Raw genomic sequence first — 25027 nt, 5'->3', positions numbered from 1 at the left:
GGTCAGTAGTGGGCCAGTGGGAGGCATAACAGGGTATAAATGAAAGGGTATAAGTTTCATTAAGTAAAATGAGAGGCATTCATATATAAATGTTATTTTTAAATGACTTCCCTAGAGTCACAAAGATCTGAATCTCAGGCAATAGCAAGCATTCAGTGCAATTTAATGGCTGTGTGTAGATCGCTTAGTCTTATAAAGTCTTTAAGCTTCAAAGTTAATGATAATGAACTTGGCTCTTGGAGCAGGAATTATAGCGGGAAGGCACAATAATAGCCACTAAAAAAGTTGGTTATCTTTTTACTAAGCTCATTTCCACTTTTTACTTGTGTGCCATAAACCAGCACCAATAAACAGTTCAAAGATGTAGGCTATGTTTAGATACATGGTTTAGATTGAGCCTTTTATCGCTTCTACTTTGGTTTTTGGAAGACTAGTGACTTTGCAATGGAATATTTACATTTTTGAATTTAATAAATAAAGACCAAGTCAATATTAGGCCATACATTCTTTGTCATTTCAATAAATTTGCTAGAATTTTCCAAGGTAATTTTACAATACAACACTTTAACAGGAAACTGAACCATGTTTATCATTACAGTTTACCGCCCATTCTTTTTATTTTATGTTTTCTTTCCATTTATTTATTTTTCATTTATTGTTTTATGATTTTATTGTTTCAAAATGTCTCCAAAATGTCAGCACAAGATATCTTTTTTGGGAGTGTGGGGTTCCTATGGGTGACCATTTAAACTTGTGATGTGCAATGCCAAGGGTGCCAAGAATCAGGTAGAGTGGAACAAAGGTCACCACCATTGCTCTCTGGAGCAGTGGAAAACACATTATCTGAGAGTCTGATTGAAAAGTCTGGTTCTGGCAGACGCTAGGAAAACACTACCTATCTGAATGGATAATGGCCACTGTAAAGATTGGCAAAGGAGGAATAATAGTCTGGGCCAATTTTCCATGGTTTTGGCTAGGGCCTCCGGTTCCACTTAAAAAAACCCTTAAGCTATAATACACAATTACATTTTCTCAATTCTAGTCAATGGGGTTGCTGAAATGGGAGTGGAAGAACTTGGCTGGCATGTAGACCAACTGAACAACTGTGGGATGAACTTCGATGCAGACTGATGCAGACTAAGCCAGGCCTAATCTATAAAACCATTGCCCAAAGTCAATAAGGCTATAGTTGCTGAATGGAAGTAAGTTCCACCAGCAATGTTTCAAAATCTAGTGGACAACCTTTCCAGAAGACTAAAGGCTGGTGGGAAGAGCTGCAATTTATATTAATATCTTGGTAAGAGATATTGGAATGGTAGACATCAGGATATTTTGGCCATGCAAGAGTGTTCGATTCAACTTGGATAAAGCGCCATCTTTATTACCACTGAAGTTACTACTTTCATTGCAATCTATGTAAAAACTACTGATTCAAGCACTATAACAGCTTCTACAAGTCTATATTAAGGCAATATACTGAAAAGAAATGTTTTGTTTGTAAATATGCTCAAGCTTAATTTGAAAGCAGGGAAGCAGGGATTATGTTCATTTACACACTAGCAGCACTTAAACACATATTGCTTGTCTATTCTGTCTTGTTTTATGCATAGTCCTGCTTAAAATAGAATTTTTTTAAAAGCTTTCATTGATTTTAGCATATGCCAGCTGTGGAATAGTGTAATATAAATTGGTTTTGGCTTGTTTTAAACATCAAAATGTACCAATTAACATTACTTATCTTTACTATAATGAGTATACTAAAGCATTTAAACGTTCATCATCTCTTTTGCCTTTCCAGAGCAGTTGATTTGCGGCATGCATGCACTTGTTACAATAAATCCCCCATACTGGCACGCAGTCCACAGATGAAAGGATTTCTGTTTATATGTGGAGGGGTGTCTGCGTTTGCAAAGCCCAGAGGATGGAGGGAGGAGAACAAGTTAATGATTAGCTGGAATAATGTTCATTCTGCATGGTCAAGACTACTGTAATAGCCGGAAAATTAGCCAACGAATGGGGCCCAGAGGTGTAATTTAAAGGCATTTCACAAAACTACATCAATCTCTGCAGAGGTTTGTGCACATGAAGTCGGCTGCAATGTTCTATCTAAGACAGGATGCTCCCAGCATATTGAGGCTTCAGCTAAATTGCCAACACTTCTACAGACAAAGACACATTTCCTGATCACACAACTGCTTACTTACAAACCCAAGCTATTAGGTCTGAACAGTTAAAAGCTGTAACACACCACCATTTCAGGAGTCAGGTAGGAATGAGTTACAAAAGCTTATATGAGATCATATATGAGATTTACATAAGCATAAATTTAATAAAGAATTTTCTTTTTATGCTGAAACATAAGCATTCAACCTTTGAGATGCATTAAAATAAATGGGATAATATTTCTCCTTTTATGCATTAGTATAAACAAGTTGAGAATACATTTAGCAAAGAGAAAGCTATGGCTTTTAAGCATTGTGAGCACAGTCATAAATAAGCAGCAATCTCCTGTATAAGTGTCGCAGACTACATAAAGCACCATAAAGAGTCTGTAATCACTGTATCTGTCATTTCCTATGTTGTGATATTACTGTCTCAGCCATTAACACCGTACAAATCACTGCAGATTTCTTAGTGACAGCTGAACTGTGAATGTATAACCAAGTCCCAAAGTGGAAGAAAATTGCTAATGATCTTATCATTGCCATCTTAGGCCAAATGTACCCCTCAATCATCAAGTAATCAAAGATAAAATGAATGTTGTTTTTCTATGCAGGCACATAAAGCTTGGCATGTAGAGTATATTAAGCTGACTTTCTTTCCCTAGCATTTGGGCACCACCCTATAATTACCAATGCTGGACCATGACTTCCAGGGATGCTTTCTCACTCGGTCATTGAGCCATACAGGAATTCCAATAAAAAGGAGGTATAACGTTGCACGCCTTTCTTAAAATATATGTTCATTGGTAATGGTTATAGTAATACATAGTCAGAGGCAAACTATTATAGCTTCCTCTGTGTCTGAGGAATCATGTAAGGCTGTGTAAAAAAATAAAAATATGTGCTTTCTTGGCAGGTCAAATGTTTTTTAACATAAGCCCAAATGAATGATTTTGTGTCAAAAGAGCATGTTTTTTTCCTACTTGGTGTAAATACAGTACAGGTATGGAATCTGTTATGCAGAAAGTTCTGAGTTACGGGAAGGCCATCTCCCATAGACATCATTACAAGCAAATAATTCTAATTTTTAAAAATGATTTACTTTTTCTCTGTTATAATAAATCAGAACCTTGTACTTGATCCCAAATAAGATATAATTAATCCATATTGGAGGGAAACATGCCTATTGGGTTTATTCATTACTTAATTGATTTTTAACAGACTCAAGTTATGGAGATCCAAATTACAGAAAGATCTCTTATCCGGAAAACCCCAGGTCCCAAGCATTCTGGATAACAGGCCCCATACCTGTAAATATAATGGTTGCTTCAAATTACCAAGAGACTTGTAAAGCTTATTAATGACTATAAAATGGAGGCTAAATGAGAACATTTCTGACATGATCCATACATTACCATTCATTTACCAACCTGTACTGTTAAAGCTACTATGGAGCTACTATACTAGATCTGACCAATACTCCATAGTAAGCACCTCTTTGGCTCATAATGCAGACAGATGTTTCCCTGTTTACCCACACCTTTCCCAAATAAGTATGAATTATTTCTGTAACAATAATAAGTTCAACAGTGCACAGAACTCCAAAGAAATGTGCTTCATTGGTACTAAACCCAACAAAAAAAATATCCTCTTCTATAAGCCCATATCTAGGGATTCGCCTAAAATAAAGTCATAAAGGAATAAAGTAATATGAAGTACAATCAAATGTTTGCTTATACCTTGCCCCTTCAGCAAACTGTTTATGGAATCATCTACGGACTCCAGCCCATCTACACTTAGATGGACTTTCCCAACACTCCTGTTCATATTCCGGTCCATCATTCCACCCTTATCTTAGCAACCATAAGGGCTCTGGTACACGGGGAGATTAGTCGCCCGCGACAAATCTCCCTTGTTGCTGGCGACTAATCTCCCTGATATGACATCCCACCGGCGAAAATTTAAATCGCCGGTGGGATGTCATATCGGGGAGACTAAACTCCCTTGTGTGCCAGAGCCCTAAAGGAACTTGCCATTTCAAACTTGACAACCAAACCACAGACCTAAAGAAAACTTCAGAATACCACTACATAAGTGCAGTTAATTTTAAATGAAACTTCTGTGTTATCTAAGGGGATGTGCAGCTACTTGGAGGGGTTGCCTTCATTCATTACTTCTGTTCAATACATGTTCTTTGGTCATATCATATATTGTCACAGTTAAAACTGATTAGGAAGTATGTAAACAAGTTTCTCTTTGAACATGCTTATCAAATAATAACACCAGCATGTGCTTTGATTATGAATATTCATCCAATACATTTGCATTCCTGGTTGGATATATAATTATATATATATCTGTTTGTTTGCAGTGGCTTTTAGACCTATTAAAAAGCAATGTCAGTACTGTGAACTTTTAACAAGCCATTAAACAATTTGAATCTCGCTTGATTCCAATCTAAGACTAATAGATTGGCTACAAGTCCCTTAGGCCTGACAAAATAATAAGGAGCCATTAACATAATTGGTACCTTCAAGGAAAAGGCTTCAAACTGGTTACTGTTCGTTATGGCTCACTTTGCATTAACACTCATGCAACAACGTAAATTTGTGAGGAAATGTTTCATTGCTTTCTCTCAATACAGATAATCTTACATTACATTTTAATGTTAATTATCTCTTACTACCAAAAGGATAAGCCAGCTGTTGTGAGGAGGTGTAAAGAAGCATTTACAGGTAAAAATGTCTCTTTTTATGAAGATCCACCCATGTTTTTATTTTAATGATAAGTTTGCCTTATCCTTTGTTTACTTGGGCATGGAAGTTTAAAGTGTACAGAGTACTTTACAGTCAAAAATGTAAGGATGAAGGAATATTTTACAGGGAAACATCAAGACCAAGGTTCAAGACCTGCTCTGGGTGACACTTTGTGACTCTATTTATCCCATGGTGTCAGAGGTACCAAAATGAAAAGGCTTTTTCAGGGCATGTATTGTCTGTTCACAATGAATCTAATTCTGTATCAAAAGCACAGGGAGATAAAGCAGCTGGCTCCAGGTCACACGTCAAACAGAGCCATTACTTTTCCCTCTGTGATAAGAATAATGTCACAGTGTCTCTGCAGATATGCTGCACATTCCCTACAGTCCTAGTACCAACTCAATTATTTCAATGATTTCAAAGTGGCGGATAAAGGAATTTCCTAACTAGTGAGTGAAATTAACCCCTGGATTTCACACAAAAGTGTAGCTAATTATTGTTTTCATAAATGTTAAGGTGGCCATACACGCACCGATATTATCGTACGAAACCTCGTTTCGTACGATAATCGGTGCGTGTATGGCATGTCAGCGAGCCGACCGATATCGCAGGAAGCTGCTGAAATCGGTCGGCTCGCCGATCGGCCAAGTTAGAAAATTTTGATCGGGCGCCATAGAAGGCGCCTGACCAAAATTCTCCCTTCAGAGCTGAATCGGCAGAAGGAGGTAGAAATCCTATTGTTTCTACCTCCTTACCTGCCGATTCAGCCCTGAATGGTGTGTGGCGGATCTGACGATGTTTCGTGCGACCGACGGTCGTACGAAACATCGTGAGATCGCCACGTGTATGGCCAGCTTTAACCTTTACATCACCAGATGGCCTGAACTACTCAGATTAGGAATGCAGTCAAGTGTATATTGCTGGACAAACAATATATTCGCATGACACTAGATAAGCTGTCATGGTTTATCAGTAGTAACAGGCTAAATGCTAATATTTCATTGAATACAGACAAAGCCCACCATGAAGCTAAATACAAAAACAATACCATAACCCATAATATATAATCTTTAACAAATAATCACACAATGACACAATAAGGCTACTCCTTTGTACATATATTGCTTAGAAAGAAAGGCACTTTATTTAAAAGGCATATGTTTAACTATTGGAGAGCAGTTCATGATTCCAGCAGAATCAGGCAATCCCCCCTCACCCACTAAGCTATCTCCCCTTCAGGACACATGTACTTATGCACACTGTACCTGTCATCTTCATGTTGATGTCCCAAGAAGGCCCCCAATGGGGATGAGCAGTTGCACACAAGCCACCGCCAAACCACTGCTATTATCCCAGATTTGCTCATTCCACAATTTACTCTTAAAGGACAAGGAAAACCTTCAAAGTATGTTTGCATTATATAATAGAGTACCCCCTGCTGTGTTCATCTGTGCTTACTTGGTTATATGTATCTCGGATGTATGCTGCTTTAAAATGGCCGCCAATGACTTAATGCACATGTGCAAAATTTTTTTTTAAACTAAGTGGTTTAATCAGCTAAACAGTTACACACAGAGCGGATTGTACAGCACTGCAGACCACAGTAAAGGTATGCCTCTCCAATGAATTAAGATCTTTAATAGACTTCCCTTGTCCTTTAATCACATTTAGTATCTCTTTCTGGGGTGTTTTATGCCAACTGCAAGCATAATAATATTAATAATAATCTATGTATTTGATACTTTTACACTACTTAATGTATACATTTCTTATGATTACTATGTTCATGTGTATTTACTAAATCCTAAAAATGGATACTGTATGTAACCTTGATGTAACAATGTCTTACCTTGTTTTTCTTTAAAAATAAATAAAAACATAGTTCAAAAAAATAATATTAATAATAATCAAGTGCCCATACTCATCCTCTTTAAATTACAAAAATGAGTTGAACTTTCCACTCGCTATGCAGTTTTGGTCTGGTTTGCAGTTTTTACACTTTATGAACTTGTAGTAACTTTAGTATCCAACAACCAGTGTTAGCTGTCCAATCACTATTTTGAATTTGTTAGACCCTTTGACATCTATGCCACTTTAGCACAGTTTTTCAGTCCATTTCATGTTTAAAGTCAAAATAACAACAGAGAGTCTGAAGGTGGTCTATCTGTTGGGTAATATTACTATTCCATAACCCTCAAACCCTGTGTTGCAATTTCTCTAGGTTCATTTGTTTAAATGACGCTCTTCCCACTTCAAACTCTTGAAAACTGATACTCTCATATGGAAATCTTTATACTGCAACATTCTAGTGTGATTTTTTTACATTGTCCAATTCCTAAGTCTTAGTTATCCAAATATATTTCATTTAATAACAAAACGTATCTCATGGTTTATCCCATAAAAACTCAATAAAAGTCTAGAGAAATCAGGTAAACAGCCCACACACATCTAACCATATACAGACAGACTTAAGTTTGGAACTTAATTAAGAGATACATTTTTCTCATTCAATGGAATCTGGCCCTATCTTTTTATTTTATACTTTATTGGTGTCCTTTTGCTACATTAAATTAGTGGCTAAACACAACTGAAATGTCTTTGTAACCAATGCAAACCACCTTTTAATACAGCAACCAATATCCTTCATAATCTTTTTATAAAATACCAAAATATACTACCTTCTCAGCCAAAACAACATCAGAATGCTAATATATAATGATCAAAGATATTAATGTCTATAACTTGACAGAGGTTTAAGTGAAACTGACACCTGGGACATCAGGCAGCAGCTCAGCTAACCTGGTCCCCATATGGACTAATCTTTGACTGATTTTGCCACCCACTTGGTAGGATAAATGAGGCTGATGGGCCTCAGGGGTCAAGAATTCAGATCCTATTAGGGTTCTACTGCTAATGTAGTTCTTGCCCAGATAGATTTTCAAACCTGGCCAACAAAGGGTTAGGAGATTTTCTGCCTAATATTGGTCAGGCAGGACAACGTGAGGGGCACCATACACAGAATGATAAGCTGCCATCTCTATATGGTGGGGCAGAGTCTACAGCTCTTATAGGCTCATGTATTGCAAGCTTAATTCGCACTAGTAGCCCAATTCGTGAATATAAATGACATATTCCCAAAATATTGGGTTCTCTACACAGATGACCGAGGGCATACAAAGAGGAATGGGGGCCAATGTGAATGAGGAAATTTTATATCAAAATAATATTTGGTATCCTGCATATTCATGCTGAAGAAGGGGGTATGTTGCCCCTTTAGGTGATGTAATAATATCTTTTTTTACGTCTGAAAATATTCTAAATTTTAAAAGCATGCACTGTACACTTCTCTCTCCTTTATTTCATTTATTGCTTCAATCTCAGCTTTAGCAGCTTTAGAAACCACTGATCTTGTCCATGACCCACCTAGGAATTTTTCAGTCAGTGACTTGAAAAGTTCATCTCACCACATTCATTGCATTTAACAGCATCCAGGCAATTCAACCAGAACGACAAATGTTAGGGTTGAGTGTGTGGGATGCATGAAGCATTAAAGAAGGGTATAATTGTGCTAAATCATGTGTGCCCATGACCCCAATGACCTTAAAGTTAACCGACACCCGCTTTAGCCAGACTCCATTGTCAAACAACTTCTGCTCAACTAGTTCAATGGCTTCACAATTGGACACTGGCTCTTAGGCCAGAAAAGATCAAATCTTTTTGTGCTGTCATTTTGTTTCCTCTATTATTTACGGATTCGTATTTCACAAGGAATTTAAGGAATGGATAGAAAAAGGAAACAGAAAACAATTGAGCCTAAAAGAACATTAAAACTGACCTCTGGCTACTCCTGAAATGTTATTTACATAAAAAAAAAAGTTTCAGCCATTAAAACATTTCCCGACTCTGTTATGTTCCATTATAATTAACTATTTTCTTCCTTATGTCTTGGCATTTTTTTCAGAAACAACCTCTAGACCAAACTGTGGCAAAAATGTAACTTTTGCGCTAAATACATAATTTTAAGGGTACATTTTACATAAGTACACTAAAGACTTTTAGCTACTGCATTATACTGTAAATACTGAGTGTTCTATATCTTTTATCCTTCTCTTCTGTTAATAACATTGCCAGCAAATATAATTTCTACCAGCTAGGCCAGTGTAATACCCATAACGTGACAACCTGTCTATGGTTTTTGCTTCATTGTATGATCAAGATGTAGTATTACTATTACTACAACTTCCAGAATTTTTCCAAGCAGTTGAACACTGAGAGTTACAACTCTGAAATATACATGGGGTTATGTGATCAAAGGTACAAAGTTTGGTAGAGGTCTAGTCACCAACCACAAGCATTTACTGGTGACCAATGTAGAAAACAAGCATCGTATTGGTTGCTACAGTTACTGCACCTGGGCAAATTTTGTGCCTTTTATTACATTTATGGGAACAGGAGTACTAGTAAATTTCTATGATGCACAGGGGCACAATGGTTAGCACTAAAGCCTTGCAACCTAGGTATGGTTCCAGCCAGGCAGGGGCGCTTCTGCCATTAGGCGAGTTGAGAAACTTGCCTCAGGCGGCAGAAGCGCCCCAGTTACCAGGGGCGGCAAAAAGCCGCTCTTGGTAACTTTAAGAGCCGAATTTGCGGTTTTTAAACCGGAAATTCGGCTCTTCTAGTGCAGAGAGCGCAATTGCGCTCTCTGTACTAGCGATCTCACCGCCCCCGGACCCGCTCCTGCGCTCAGAAGGTAAGCGCTGGGGAGCGGGGGGGGGGGCGGCATCCAGGAGCCGCCTCAGGCGGCGATATGTCCAGAATCGCCCCTGCAGCCAGGGCACTATCAGAGTCTGTATCTTCTTCTTTGCTTAGGTGGGCATCCCTCGAGTACTCCAGTTTACTATCAAACTCCAAATATACATACAGGCAAGTTAACTGGCTACTAAAAAACTGACTATAGTGTGTGTAATAGGGACTGAAGGGGTTATGTAATAAAATGCACTAAGTTTGCCCAGGTGCCATTTTTGCAAATTTTTTGTAACTTTTTCCTTTCTCAGTTTGGATTTTTTTTTCTGTTTTTTTTCTGTCATTGGCCAAAGAGTCTTTTCATGGTTTTAAAAAAAATAAAAATTTGAAAAATTTCAGTTTTAGTAAATACCCCCCCATAAGATTTGTAAAAAGATGTAGAATATCTCAGCACTGTATAAATAAATATTAATTACACTGAAATAAAGACTATAATGTACCTGATTTCAGTATACTGATACATTTTATATTCTGTAGGTGCTGTTAGCTTAATAGGGTGGTTATTGTTGGGTAGGTTTTTAAAAGTCACAGCACTATAAATGCATTACTTGCAGATACTTTAGAACTGGTTATGATAATGCTGACAAGAAAAGAAATTAACAAAACTGGAGCATACATGGAGTAAAGTAGATGCTTCTTACTATATGTTCACATGCAAATCAAACCTGACCAATAACGCTCAGTTTGAGTTAGAATACAGGTATAGGACCCATTATCCAGAATGCTCGGGACCAAGGGTATTCCGGATAAGGGGTCTTTCCGTAATTTGGATTTCAATACCTTAAGTCTACTAAAAAATCAATTAAACATTAATTAAACCCAATAGGATTGTTTTGCATCCAATAAGGATTAATTATATCTTAGTTGGGATCAATTACAAGGTGCTGTTTTATTTCTACATAGAAAAAGGAAATCAGTTTTAAAATTTTGAATTATTTGATTAAAATGGAGTCTATGGGAGACGGGCTTTCCGTAATTCGGAGCTTTCTGGATAATGGGTTTCCGGATAAGGGGTCCGATACCTGTACTACTAAAAAAGACAAAATATTTGCAACCAAACAGTATCTAGTAGAATTGAGTCTAAAACAACTGGACTGAAGAAGCCACTTGGATGAGTGGTGAAACATTTTCAAGAAAAAACTCAGAAAAGTCCAGTTGTTTTAGACTTAATTCTACTAGATACTGTATATCATGACCTGGATGAATGAGAATCTTCATAGACATTTGCAACCACAGCCGGCAACCAATAAGCAGATAGCCATCTTTTTGAAAGCAAACATTTGATTATTTGCTATAGGCTAATAGACCTTGTGCAAACTTTTATTACATTACTCAAAAAGTCATGATTTCCTCTGTTTTAGTATTTCCCTGTAGGTACAGTGTTTCCTATAGCGGAATTAATTACCTATAAATGGGTCATGACAAACTGTATACAGGTATGGGACCTATTATCAAAAACGCTCAAGACAGGGGCTTTTCCTTAGTGATGCACCAAATCCAGGATTCGGTTCTAGATTTTGCCTTTTTTGGTAAGATTCAGGTTCCTGGCCAAACCAAATCCGTATTCTTAAAATCATGTGATATTTGGTCACGTGAACATGAAATTTAAAAAATTTTACAGCGTGCGCGGTTTGCATGCATCTATTTAGGATTTGGATTCGGTTCATTATTCAGCTGAATCTTTCATGAAGGATTTGGGGTTCGGCCGAACCCAAAAATAGTGGATTCGGTGCATCCCTAGTATTCCTGATAAGGGAAATTTCTGTAATTTGGATCACCGTAAGTATAAAGTAATCTGAGCTCTCTGGATAACAGGTTTTTGGATTATGGATTCCATTCCTATATATAATATTTTTTCTAGATTGTAAGCCCTTGTGGCCTTTCATCCATTTCTGTCAGTTAGTGTTTTCTAATATTCCCACTATTGTACAGTCCTGTGGCAAAATATATGAAAAATATATTACCTAAATAAAAATGAATAATACCATTAGTTTTCTCTGCGTAGTATTCTGAAGTTCACGCTTGTTGTGTAACAGGATCATAACCTTGCATTAATTTTGTAAAGTACTTGGCTAAGTTCTGTCTGCTATCCAAAAAAATGTTAACCCTGCCCTCTAAGCCATTCAATGCATGTTTACTTAAGCTCCCTAGAAAAACATTCATATCATTCCAAGAGTGACTAAATGTTTTCCACCCTCATACTTCACATACTGTAGCTGGATTTTTTTCCCCTTCTCATTAAACAAAATACCACAAAAATAGATTATAATATTTTTAATAGCTTTAAAGTTGATATAAATTCTCCCTTCCGTCTTATATACTTTTTTTATAGAAAAAATATTTATATTTAAAAAATATATATAAGGTGTTCTCAAGGTCAAATGTTTCCTTCTTATATATTGTTTATAGATTTAATTTATTCCCCTATAAATGGACAATAAATTAGGAGGACATTGCTTGTACTGTGTACGTCATATTAAGACACAGTATATTTACTTACATACAAGTAAATGGTACGGTAATCAGGTATAGGATCTACTATCCAGAATGCTTATGTCATGGGGGTTTCCGGATAAGGGGTTTCCCATAATTTGGATAGCAATACTTTATCCCCATATGTAATAAAATGCACTAAGTTTGCCCAGGAGCAGGCTGATTACCTGGTTGCTATGGGTTACTGCTCCTGTCTTTTATTACATAATGCTAAGTCTGCTAAAAGTAATTTAAACATTAAATAAACTGAATAGCCTTTTTGTAATTCAGAGCTTTCTGGAAAACAATTTTCCAAACCATCTATATAAATGTTAATAACAATGAGACCAGATGCACTATAGTTTAGAAATACTATGCTATATTCTATTGTTTTTCTTCTGAAGTTTGCATCTGCCACAGCATATAACACTTACGATTTAGCCAAATCCAAATCCTACAAAAAATCCTGGGATTTGGCCTGATCCCACACCAAATCCTAGATGCTTATTTCCTATATATTCTGTGATATAATAATCTATGGTCTAATAGTTTCCTCTCTTTCCAAGGAATTATAAATATATGAAAAAGCTTTATTTTCCTTTTGAATTGTAAAACAAAAAAAGGTTATCAGTGCATGATGTTGAGGGCACTTTTTTATTACAAGTATCGATATTGTAAATCTGATTTTAAAGGACAAGTAGCAAAGTGTTGCACCGCGTTAGACATAGAACAAAACCAGAAAATATAGAGCAGGTGATACCTTTAATTGGCTAACTAATAGGGGATGTAATATGTATCGCTAACAGAAAAACAGTCGCAATGGGATCATAATGACCCCTTACAACAAATTTTTTGTTTGTGCGACAAAAAACCCCCCATTAGCGAACCCTTTGCATTTCTTGTGACAAAAGGTTTGCGACTGCAAATGTTTTAGTTTGCACACATGCGCAGTAAATGTAAGGGAACTTCTTAATGAAAAAGTCGTGCTCACAATTACGCCATCTTTAAGCAGGTGTTAAACATTTGCAATGCAGTAAATGTTTAGTCAACAGTTTGACATTGGGAACAGCGCTAAACATTCACAAAAATGGCATTTGACACAGCAAGTATATTATAAATTGCAAGCTTTTGGGAATACTAAGGAATATCTTTCTATACCATGCCTGAAGCAGGGATCTAAGTAGCCCTGAAAGCTCACATTTTGAATCTATCTAACCTATACTATATTTAAAGGACAAGGACAGGGTAGTCACTGGGGGTGCTAATTTGTTAGACACTCCCTACTGATTATAATTATTTAAATAAATAAAGATATACATACATTTACCTTACAACCTGAGTTAACGCTACTCTTTACTAAAAATTACACCATCTTGTGGTACTATTATAGTAAATGCCAACTTGTTTCTTATCCTCTAAATCTTTGCTTTGGCCTGCAGTTTTGAACTTTTCTTGTCTAAGTCTAATTTTACACTACACAAAACTTTCAATTTCTTCCCTAAAGCTATTCCTCGCTCTTTTGCTTCTTTCCCTATCCCTCACATAACTGACCCCTCCTCTCACTTCCTTTTCCTTTTTCCTCTTCACAACCCTAAACAAACTTTATTAACACATTGGTAGTACTAATAACTTTAGCAAACATCCCCCAACATGTCCCTTACACACAGTAAGGTGTTCAGGGACTCGCAACAGGCCATGCCCACTGTTTTCCTGTGGCGAGCAATCCCCTGGACAGACACACTGTTGCAATTCTGTAAGATGGTGACGTGATGGCCACAAGCATGCTACTCAGTGTGTTTTGCAGCTAGTTTTGCCACTTCAGGGCCAGAACTAGAAGTAGGCAGAATAGGCACCTGCCTAGGGCGCAACGATTAGGGGGAGCCAGGCAGGAACCTCTTCTGCCTACCCCTAGGACACGCTCCCTTCTCACTGCCCCGCCACTTGTCATTACACGGTGGGGGCAATGACTCCCCCCCGCTTGACAGAACTGCGCATGTGCGCACACACAAAGGTGGCTGAACGGGTTGCCTAGGGCACCTGGTTGGCTATGCCTGCCCCTATGCCACCTGCCCAGTATTTGAGTGGCCTAGTCAGTAAATCACCACCACTTGCCAGTAAATTTGTAATGGTGTATAAATCCCACCCTTCCCTGACCCTCTCTGCTGTTGTTCACCTTTATAACTATGGGCGCAACTCCACAAGTTTGTCTATTTCCCCTCCCATTTACCACCCCATCCACCTTTCGATGCCCATCCCACTCATTTCCCTGCCCCTTACATCATAGCCCCACCCCCAAAATGATGTCTCACACAGCCCCCAACCTAAAGGCTAATATTAGTCACAGAAAAAGGTGGCAACCCTTTTTGCAGTGAAGAAGAGTGCTGGCCTGGGGTCTGAAATAAATAATTATAAAAGCTGGGAAATGCCTAACAAATTGGCATCCTGCCAAATAATTAACCCTTTATTTCTCCTTAAAGAGTTAAAGAAACACAGCAAAGGAAGGCTCAAGGTTTTGTAGCAAGCAGTTTCCTCTGGCTGATACAAAATGCACGCGGGTAAAATACAAATGTAGGATATTTGCTAAAACCAGCACTGCTCGTAAGACACAGTCACGGGGTTTCCATTACTTGACAGAAGCTAAAATACAGAAAGCAGAGTGCTGTTTATCAGCCAGTCTGGGGAAATAGTTTTATCAGTGCTGATTTTTTTTTTCCTGCTGTCAGAGAATGTTAAAATGTGTGACTGTTACAATATGCTTCTGGAAATAAGTGTAAGTTTTTATTTCTAACTGCCAACAGTCACTGCTGCTTGTTAAAAAATAAAAACTGCTCTGTCTTCAAAGGCTTGCTGAACGCTGCACATTTATTACTCGATCAGCATCAGTTTAGCAACAAAACTTTTGCAGAAAGAATTGTTCCCAGGGTTTGATGAAACACAGCACAGAGTATTCTATATACCTTAAAGAAGCAGTACACCCCGTTTTTAAAGATTAGCTCTGGATAAGGCGGCTTGTGCTGAACAGTTTTTGTCTGTTGTTTTAATTAAGACGTAATTTTTTTTTGCAATAAACATGACGATTGCAGGGTGACGCTTGCAGTACCCACTCTTCCCCCTCCAACCCCAACAACAATACCAGACAACAGATTGGGAAGAAAAGGCCTCAGTGTTCATTAACCCTTGACCAATCAGCCCCCCAGCTATCCTTACTCTAAGGCGTGAGAAAAGCAAGCGGCACAGGACTGAGCTAAGAGAAGGAAGTCTGACAAAGATGCAAGTGTTTTTTGTATCTCAAAGTTCATGTGTACTGAATAGAAGTACACAGTGTTTCTTTTCATTGAGGACTCAGAGCAGCAGTACTGTAAGTGTTTATGGCTGCATTTACATAGACCTTTCTGATAAAATTTACATAGTTTTAACCTTTCCTTTTCTTTTAAGGTATATGCAGAAAACCCCAGGTCCTGAGCATTCTGGATAACAGGTCCCATACCTGTACCAACAAAGTTTAGTAAGGCCAGAGATTTGTAGCAGCTATATGCTATTAAAACTGATTGATTGCCTGGGTCCAACTAACACAGAAAGGCACCATAACAGTAAAATGAGAGGCATGCCAGAGATTATTTTATTGCCATAAAAAGCTCTTATTTGTGCTTTGAATTCAAAATCAGATTCAGTTTATATTGTTATCCCAACTATATACAAATACATAGCGAGATGAAATTTCAAACCTTCAGACCAGACTAATTCTACATATTCATAATATATAGGTAACCAATATACAGATGTAACATCACTGGTGATGTTGTCCATAGCAACTAATCAGATCTTTGCTTTTGTTTTTTTTAACTTGTAGGTAACTGTTCAAATATAATTACTAAATGGTTGCAATGGGCAACATCACCGGTAATGTTGGCTTACACACTATAATAAATATGCCCCTATGTGTAGCTTTTGACTTTTAGCTCATGGCAGCTGGGCAGAAACCAAGTCTTGACTGAGTTCTAGGTAACAGGCCATCCCTTCTTCATGGACTAACATCATGTGACTAACTGGCCTTATATATTAAATGAAGAAGTGCACATGTAGCCTTAATTATACTGCATCAATAGAAGGGATTCATGTTTTGTGTATATATATATATATCCTTGTGCAACAGAATCACTAGTTTACCATCCCACAGAAACATTATATGTCACCATTTAGAGACTCCATTGCTCAGCTGAAATGGACACAGAAATATGTGATGTTAGAAATAGTCCTTAGCCACATCAACTACATGATTTATATTGCCTGCAGGGATTTTTATTTAACTTTGTACTGTAAATACAACATGAAGGTAACATGCCCCACTGCTCTAGAATACCTTCTGATTTTAAATCAAGTTTTTATAGCATTCATTTCTGGTTGAAATCTAGGATTTTAGCATAGGTAAGTATATAGATAGGCAGTAAGATAAACATAAGTAGATAGATAGATGATAAGGGTTTATTACCATCAGACAGAGTTAATGACATATATAACGAACACTGAAATATACACTGTTACAGGTATACCAATGCATTGAAGCATTATTGAAGTATTATTACTGTATTATTATAGCATTTTTTGTCTAAGGTTCCAACATGCTTGCTTCTATAGGACAAAACGATGCAACATAGATTTGTATGTAAAAATGGCAATTTTGATCTTGAAAGTGACAAGTATGTGGCATAACTTTAGTTTATTCAAAGAAGGTAAAACCTGCAGAATCTCAGTTTTTCCAAAAGACATGTACAGTTAAAACAGTTAACAAATACCATATACAGTAATAGTGGGGAGAGGTCCCCATTGCTCCGTATTGGAGCAAAATGTAACAATTTTACTGCAGTGGGGTGGCATGCCGTCCCTAAGTTTGTGCCGCCCTAGGCCCGGGCCTTTGTGGGCGTGCCCCCAGCCCACTGGCCTCTTAATCATCACTCGCCGTTGGTTGTCCAATCTCCTACCTTTGAGCTGGCACAGAGCAGAGATTTGCTCCATGCTTCCTGCTAAATAGAGGAAGCAGACCCCCGGTCCGGGCCCCCTGCAACCGCAGTGTCTGCTTTCTCTATTGTTACACCACTGCACAGTACTTAAATACCAGAATGGTATCCTTGCATAGCATATGTTAGATTACAAAAAGCCACAACAAAATTACACAAAACACTTGCATTTATGTTTCTCTTGCAGATCTAGCAAATTTTCCAATGTCAACAGACCTATGCGCTTATTTTTCTTCCATCTCTTTATCTGCCAATCTACAGTAAATTCCCTTTGCGTTGCAAAATGAACGCAATTACATTTACAACAAAGAAAGGGCAGCACTGCACTCTAATTAAAGCCAGAATCTACCCTGCCAGGCTTAATTTATTTGTTTCCTTTATTGTATTTGAATTAGAAGGTCTCTTGATATAACATGCCATTACATAGACCATTAAGAAGCTTTCATCCATGGGAAGTTTTCAGACCTTATTGTTTCAGTCTCTTTAACTGTTATTATGTCTATTACTTGGTTTATTCCCATGGTCATACTGCACAGCTTTACAGAATCTACTGCCACTATATAAATTAATTACTGAAGAGTGATAAAAAGAATTTGTACATGGACAAAAAAATACCTTCCTCTTTATTATGTGATTATTTACTGATAACTTGAAGGACACTCACTTCAAACTTTTTAAAGTATCATATTCTACAGTTCACCCTCCAGACTCTATATGCAATATTAAACCCTTTAACAGTTATATTAATTGAAGGTCAGTGCTAAGTTCTAGACTAGAAGTTACTTTCTGGGAAAGGATAATGACCACCGGGAACTGGGGCCATGAATAAGTTAAATGTATAACTAAGACCAGGCAAAGTGTTAACTGTACACTGTTCAATATTTTGTTTAAAGAAACCTCACAAAAATGGTTATATATTTAATATATTAATGAAACATAAATGAGTGACCTGGTTAAGGTAGAGGTAATAATGTAGCCTTTCTTATCACTGTAATGCCTTTAAAATTAGAATTCTACATGTTGAAGAAGAGCAGAGTAAGGTGGGATAGAGACTTGCAGGATAGAGGTACACAAAACTAACATGGGTTTCTTGAAACTTAAGAATGTTGTCTGGTGCTTCATTCCATAGGAGTCTTAAATGTAAAAAATGCCATATATATTCTCCCATTCAATTCCATTACTCGAGTATAAAGGACACCAACAGCACACCATTAAAGCATATAATTCTTTAGAAGGATGTTGCACAAGATTGCAGGGTTTGCCACCATATTTAGCATCATCTTGTACTAATAATAATGGAGATTATAGAGCCAAAACCAAAATTATTCAGAGATAAAGTATGGTGAAGTACTGTAGCAGTCCATCAAAATAAAAGACTCTCATGTGCTATATTGTCTCAAAGTGGACAACACATGGTAATACACTTTGGGAACCAATCAGTGTCACCTATTTTTGTTGAAATTAGAAAAAAATTATCAGTTAAACATCTCATACTCATGAGAAGTTTTTGTCCTGCCACTCACAGCTCAGCAAGTCTACCATTAAAAGAAAGTGGTCATCAGGAATGAGTCAGGGTAAACTGATGGAATGGAATCAATAAATTATCCTCACACAGCACACTGAGAGAAAACACATTTCAGCAGACAGTATGATGTATCTCACAGCCGTCATATAGTCTGAGTCAAAGATATAAATAGCTCTTAGCAACTTGTAAGATCTTCAATCATTGTTAAATGACTCTTTCAACACTTGATATCTCCAATATCTTTCAGCAAGATTTGAGAAAGTCTAAGTAGTTTAGAAACATTGCTGTTTTAGCATAATGTATTATCATCTTAAGCATGTTTGATTAATGCCATGTAGCTCTCCAGAAGCCATTACATTTTATCAGATATGCCATCCCCCTTGCTAACTGTGCAGCGTAGGCCCATTCAACAGTAATGTATTAGAGATGTTCACTAGTATTAAAAAGAAACTTTCAAGGAGATAGTCTATACTATTAAGCAAAATCTGCTGATGATTTCTTAACACTATTTAGAGACCACAGAAGGTTGGATTAAGAGAAGCAGATTCGTGAAGCACTGCCATATTAACATTTCAGTCACTCTTCCATAGGGATGCACCAAATCCACTACTTTTGGGTTTGGATCCCTTGGTTAAATACCGAATCATAATTTGCATGGTAATTTGCCTCTCAGCAACTTAATTGCCCATATAATTGATTACCAAGTAACCTGACCAACCATGTTTCCAAAGCAAACTGAGTTCAATTTGTATGACCTGTCCCCTCCCTAACTCACAAATAGAGGCCATAATTAAATGTAATATTATTCTATTTGGAAACAAAGGCTATATCTTATATGTGATGAATGTTGCATTACTAAGTAAGCTGCTGTGGTCTCCTAGATGTGCTGGAGACCTAGCAAATTTGTTTCATTGAAGTTATAGGGTAGATAAAGTCCTATAGTACTTATCCTTCTTGATAATATCCAAGACCAGGTATAAAGGAAAAGTAACACTAAAATTTTTTAAGTAAAAAAGCTATTCTACCCTGCACCAATAACTGCCCTATCCTGCAAACCACTCAGTATTTTAAATGCTTTAATAGAAAATACCTGCTAAAACTTGGCTTCCTGTCAACTGAACTATGGCGATAAGGCGAAGGAAGGAGCTGCATCCACTATGCGACGATCGATTGATCGAGCCTAGCCTGACTCCTTCCTATACAGAAAGAAGGCTAGGCTCGATCAATCGATCATCGCATAGTGGATGCAGCGCCTTCCTTCGCCTTATCGCTGTAGTTCAATTGACAGGAAGCCAAGTTTTAGCAGGTATTTTCTATTAAAGCATTTAAAATACTGAGTGGTTTGCAGGATAGGGCAGTTATTGGTGCAGGGTAGAATAGTTTTTTTACTAAAAATTTAGTGTTGCATTTCCTTTGAGGCAAAACAACATCATATAGACATCTGTATCACTCTTGAAAAGGAAGTACTAGCTGCACTGGTACAATTTTACATTTGTCTTAGTAAATAAGGCCCAACAAGTATGTGCAAATTTCTGCATTGGGGTTCTCCCTGTTTCTACCCATAAGCTGATTTCCTAAAGTTGAGCCAGGCAGATTACACAAGGGGACTATGTAACTGAAATGATAATTACTTTAGAGTTTGGTAAAATAGAAAGCAAAGAATTACAAACAAACTTCAGTACATTCAAGCCCTCGCCAGCTGTGGTTCTGGATTTAGAAGAAAAAGATGTCACAGTAGTTGAAAATGGGGAGGGGGCTGCAGAATGCAACTCAATTAACGGTACAAAAAGTCAACACTTAACAGCTTGATGCAACATTCAACATTCTGCTAGGCTTGCTTGCCAGTTATTTCTTACAGCCAATAGGATATAAATGGATAGCAATTTTGGAAATAGAAAAACTTCTGATCTGTGAGATGAGAGGTTTAGGACATCTTTGTTGCCATTTTTAAACTAGATCATATAACTGAAATTTAGTGGTGAGCGATTTTTTTTCGGCAGGCATGGATTAGCAGCGAAATTCCGCATTTTTTCACAAAATGGGCGTAAAATTCGCTGCAAAAAAAGTTGCAGACGCGTAAAAAAAAGTCGCAGTCGTGTCAAAAAAGTAGTGTTTCAGAAATTTTTCACCATTTCACAAATTTTTCGGAACTTTCGGAAATTTTCCGGCGAAGCAGGACAGATACGCACATCACTACTGAAATTACATTATTAATTATAATGAATACTGATATTTTTAAGGAATAGTTGCCGTGTTACCTTCAGTCATTATTTCACCATGAAATTTCACCAATGCATTTTTTTCAAATAAACAATATTAGCTTGGGAAAATCAATGATATTGATCATACTAAGATTTACTTATATGAAAGGATTTATCAAAGCAAAACTTACAGAAATTATATGTTTTAAATACAGGTATAGGACTAGTTATCCAGAATGCTCGGGACCTGGGGCTTTCCGGATAAGGGATATTTCTGTAATTTGGATCTCCATACCTTAAGTCTACTAAAAAAAACATTTAAACATCATTTAAACCCAACAGGTTTGTTTAGCCTCCAATAAGGATTGATTATATCTTAGTTGGGATCAAGTACAAGGTACTGTTTTATTATTACAGAGAAAAGGGAATAATTTAACCATTAATTAAACCCAATAGGCTTGTTTTGCCTCCAATAAGGATTGATTATATCTTAGTTGGGATCAAGTAGAAGGTTCTGTTTTGTTATTACAGAGAAAAAGGAAATAATTTTTAAAAATTAGAATTATTTGCTTATAATGGAGTCTATGAGAGATGGCCTTTCCGTAATTCGGAACTTTCTGGATAACGGGTTTCCGGATAAGGGATCCTATACCTGTACTTGGCTTTTTTCCCCAAGTGTCATGGACAATATTTCAAAGCAGTTTTTGAAATCTGCACAAGTATTGTATTTTCAGCAACACAACTCTTCTAACACAGCACAGAAAAACCCATGCAGCACTGGGCTAAAGGGTCGTCAGTCATTTCACACTGTGTTAACGTATTTGTCGCTTATGGTAACAGGACTTTTTTTTCTTCTCTCCCTCTCACAAATGCCATTCTCTCCTTTTATAAGGTGTGAAAATAAGAATTGTCATGTGCTATGTGCTTTCCAGTTGCAGACATATTATGGAATAAGGATGCTTGCCATTCTAATAATTACAGAGTTATAAGGCTAATTAATGGCACTATCATTACCAAAAAAATACAGACACGAGTCTGAATTGATTAATGCAGTATATTATACCAGTGGCTATTCGTTCAAAATGACAAATCTTAGCTATGGATGTCAAGAGAATTCCAACTGTGACATGAAAAACATCACATAATGGAATTAAGTATATCTCCTGGTACCTTACGCAGTGTTTATATCAAAGAAACTTGGTGTCATTAAATGAAATAGAAATAACAAGCAAGAAATACAGCTTGAGTAATTTATTACTTATTACAAACGGGCTTCACCTGATATATATGTATGAATAACACACTTTTGTGCATCTTTTACTGCATCTGGGCAAACTTAACACCTTGTATACACCCCCTATGTGTGTATTTCTCATACTAACGCAGGTATATAATCCAAGAGAGGGATGCGTTGTTCCCTAAGGCTTAGTTATTCATACTTCTGCATCAGTAGGTTCCAGACTACGTTATCACTGCCCACTGAAACTCAAAAAGATACCAATTTTGAGATAAAATTGTGGCAGTACCATCTCGACTGTTCAGACCCATGTCTGTACGGCACACCAACACTGTTCTGTTAGCCATTACTGTAAATCCTTTGATAATAATATTGTGTGCCTAATGCACAATAAAAGGTGCAATAAATGAACTAGCACTTTGTTAAGTTATAGATACATGCAAGATATGTGCAACCAGGCACATGAGGTTTATTTATGGTCTTCCAATGGGCCTGGGTGCAATTCTGCTTCTAAACTAAAAGCATGAGCTTTTAGTTTAGAATCTCAGCAGAGACTTTGAGCATTGTTTGAAATATATAATGTTTAAGAAATATGGTATCCGTCATACCTTCACACACAGGACAACATTCTCCAGGCACTTTAACTGGTTTCAAGCAACTCTGGCCACAAGCTGTTGCAACACAGTGAGGTTCTCCATTGATACACTGGCAGAAGGTGCAGTCATCTTCTCTCCAGCGGTCACCGTGACTTCTTATTTGTCCATTGGCATAACAGCCTGCTGGGTCATGAACTGGGTACACAGGATCTATGTGAAGAAGCCAAACACAAGAGATAAAGGGTCTACCAATGTCTGAAGTTTACTGAGGTGCCATATGCATCTTACCACTTTGTCATTAGTATAGGCTGATAAATATTAATAATACTTACAATAGTTCTAATTCTAACACTACGTAGGAAGTGCAATAAAATACCATTTTTAACACAGAGGTTTAAAAAAAGATATGCACATGTTTTGTCTACATCTATTTATTATCTGTGCTTGGAAATTTGTATCTAGGTCAGATATGAATATAATTCTTTAACGCATTTTACTCTTTATAAAGGAAAATCATTCTCTAAACAATAAAAATAATTTATTCTAAACAATAAAAAGGAACTATTGGACAATTTAACGCTCATTTAAATAGCACGCTGAGTGCCAGATGCTTGGAGTAGTATAAAGTTTAATAGATACAATATGTTGAAGCTTTTCAGAACATAAAGGAATGACAACCATCTTCCAAGAAGCATATACCTTTTATATTATACTTCATGCACTCGGGATATTACTGCTGGGATATTTACTATTCACTTAATTATTAGCTAGAGTCAAGCACTTTACACAATTAATGATTTCAGTTATTCATTATAGAAAACATCTGACTTATTTGAAAAAAAAGTCATGAAATAAACAGCATGCAAGAAAAAAGTTGAACATAACCTCCTGTTATGTTTGGATGCATCTGGCAAACACATCCTAAGCATCTTCTTTTCTAAATGAATAATATGCTATGCTATTTATTCATTCATTCAATAGACTGGTTCTTCCCATTCTGGTCACAGTCTAACTAAAATGTGTGTCAGTTACCCCCCGCCAAGCAATTTGGCCAATCAAACTCTGGTAGGATTCATTCTCAGCCAAACAAAAAACCAAGCCAACCAATTACCCAATATGGTTCAAGCCAATAATTGATTTAAAATTAATTATGGTAATCAGATTGATGTGCTTTAGAATCCATTTTTAAGGTTTTCCTTCTACCATTTTTAATAAATGAGACCTGTTCATATTAATAAGTGCAGCTGGCAAAGGGTGATTTTGAGTGTAATCACTACATTTTTCCCCATAATGCAGTGTTTCCCTCAAAATGTTAGCATTGTTGCGGTGGTAATGAGGGTGGCATCTCACATAAATGTAGGAGATCCATAAAAATTAATGTAATGTTCTGCTGTGTCAGTGGGTCAGGACTGGGCTTCGCCTAGCGCATACACAAATGCAAGTAGCGCATTTATATTAAAGTACCTTTAATAAATATTTTTTTTCTGAGCAACTGGCTGTGGGGAATTTTGCCGCAACTGCACTAGCAGTAGTAACGGTGCCCTATTGTCCTGGTTGTAGGATAGGTCTTTCTTAGGGGGTCACTTGGAGGGAATAGCTTATATACTACAGGTATGGGATCCGTTATCCAGTAACCCATTATCCAGAAAGCTCAGAATTATGGAAAGCCCATCTTCCATAGACTCCATTTTAATCAAATAATTTAGAATTTTGAAACTGATTTCCTTTTTCTCTGTAATTATAAAACAGTACCTTGTAATTGATCCCAACTAAGATATAAATCATCCTTATTGGATGCCAAACAATCCTATTGGGTTTAATTAAGGGTTTATTGATTTTTTTACTTAAGGTAGGAGATCCAAATTACGGAAAGACCCCTCATCCGGAATACCCTTGGTCCTGAGCATTCTGGATAATGGGTCCTATACCTGTATAGCAGGCAGGTGCTGCTTAGCACATATAAAAAGCACCAATTAACAAACCAGTCAACAATAAATAAATAAAAAATAACAGATAACGCTTGATGGTTTGTTAATTATGTTTACTCTGGTTGTAAGTAACATTTTGCAACTTTTTGAGTTTATAAAAGAACACAGTGTACTACAAGTTATAGAGGGAGGGTTCTCCTAAAAAAAATAAACTAACTGGGCAGGTCAATAAACCCATTTATTTTTACTTTCAAGATCCTGTTATGTTATTTTCTATCTTTTATTGGACTAGATGCCCCCTGTAGTGAAGGGCATACTCTGTGTTGCTT

The 25027-nt window shown here is 37.0% G+C and overlaps 1 protein-coding gene across 1 annotated transcript in view; it reads right to left on the bottom strand.

Annotated features, from left to right (window-relative positions):
• crim1 (cysteine rich transmembrane BMP regulator 1 (chordin-like)) overlaps positions 1 to 25027 on the bottom strand; it is a 440400-nt gene that overhangs the window by 103314 nt on the left and 312059 nt on the right. Inside the window, exon 7 of the mRNA XM_002936373.5 lies at positions 22783 to 22980. Within this exon, the coding sequence (XP_002936419.1) occupies positions 22783 to 22980 (198 nt within the window). The remainder of the gene's footprint in view (positions 1 to 22782; positions 22981 to 25027) is intronic.

Source organism: Xenopus tropicalis, chromosome 5, assembly GCF_000004195.4.
Source record: "Xenopus tropicalis strain Nigerian chromosome 5, UCB_Xtro_10.0, whole genome shotgun sequence".
NCBI classification, from domain to species: Eukaryota; Metazoa; Chordata; class Amphibia; order Anura; family Pipidae; genus Xenopus; species Xenopus tropicalis.
Note: the sequence above shows the minus strand (reverse complement) of the source record. Positions and strands in the feature narration are given on the sequence as shown.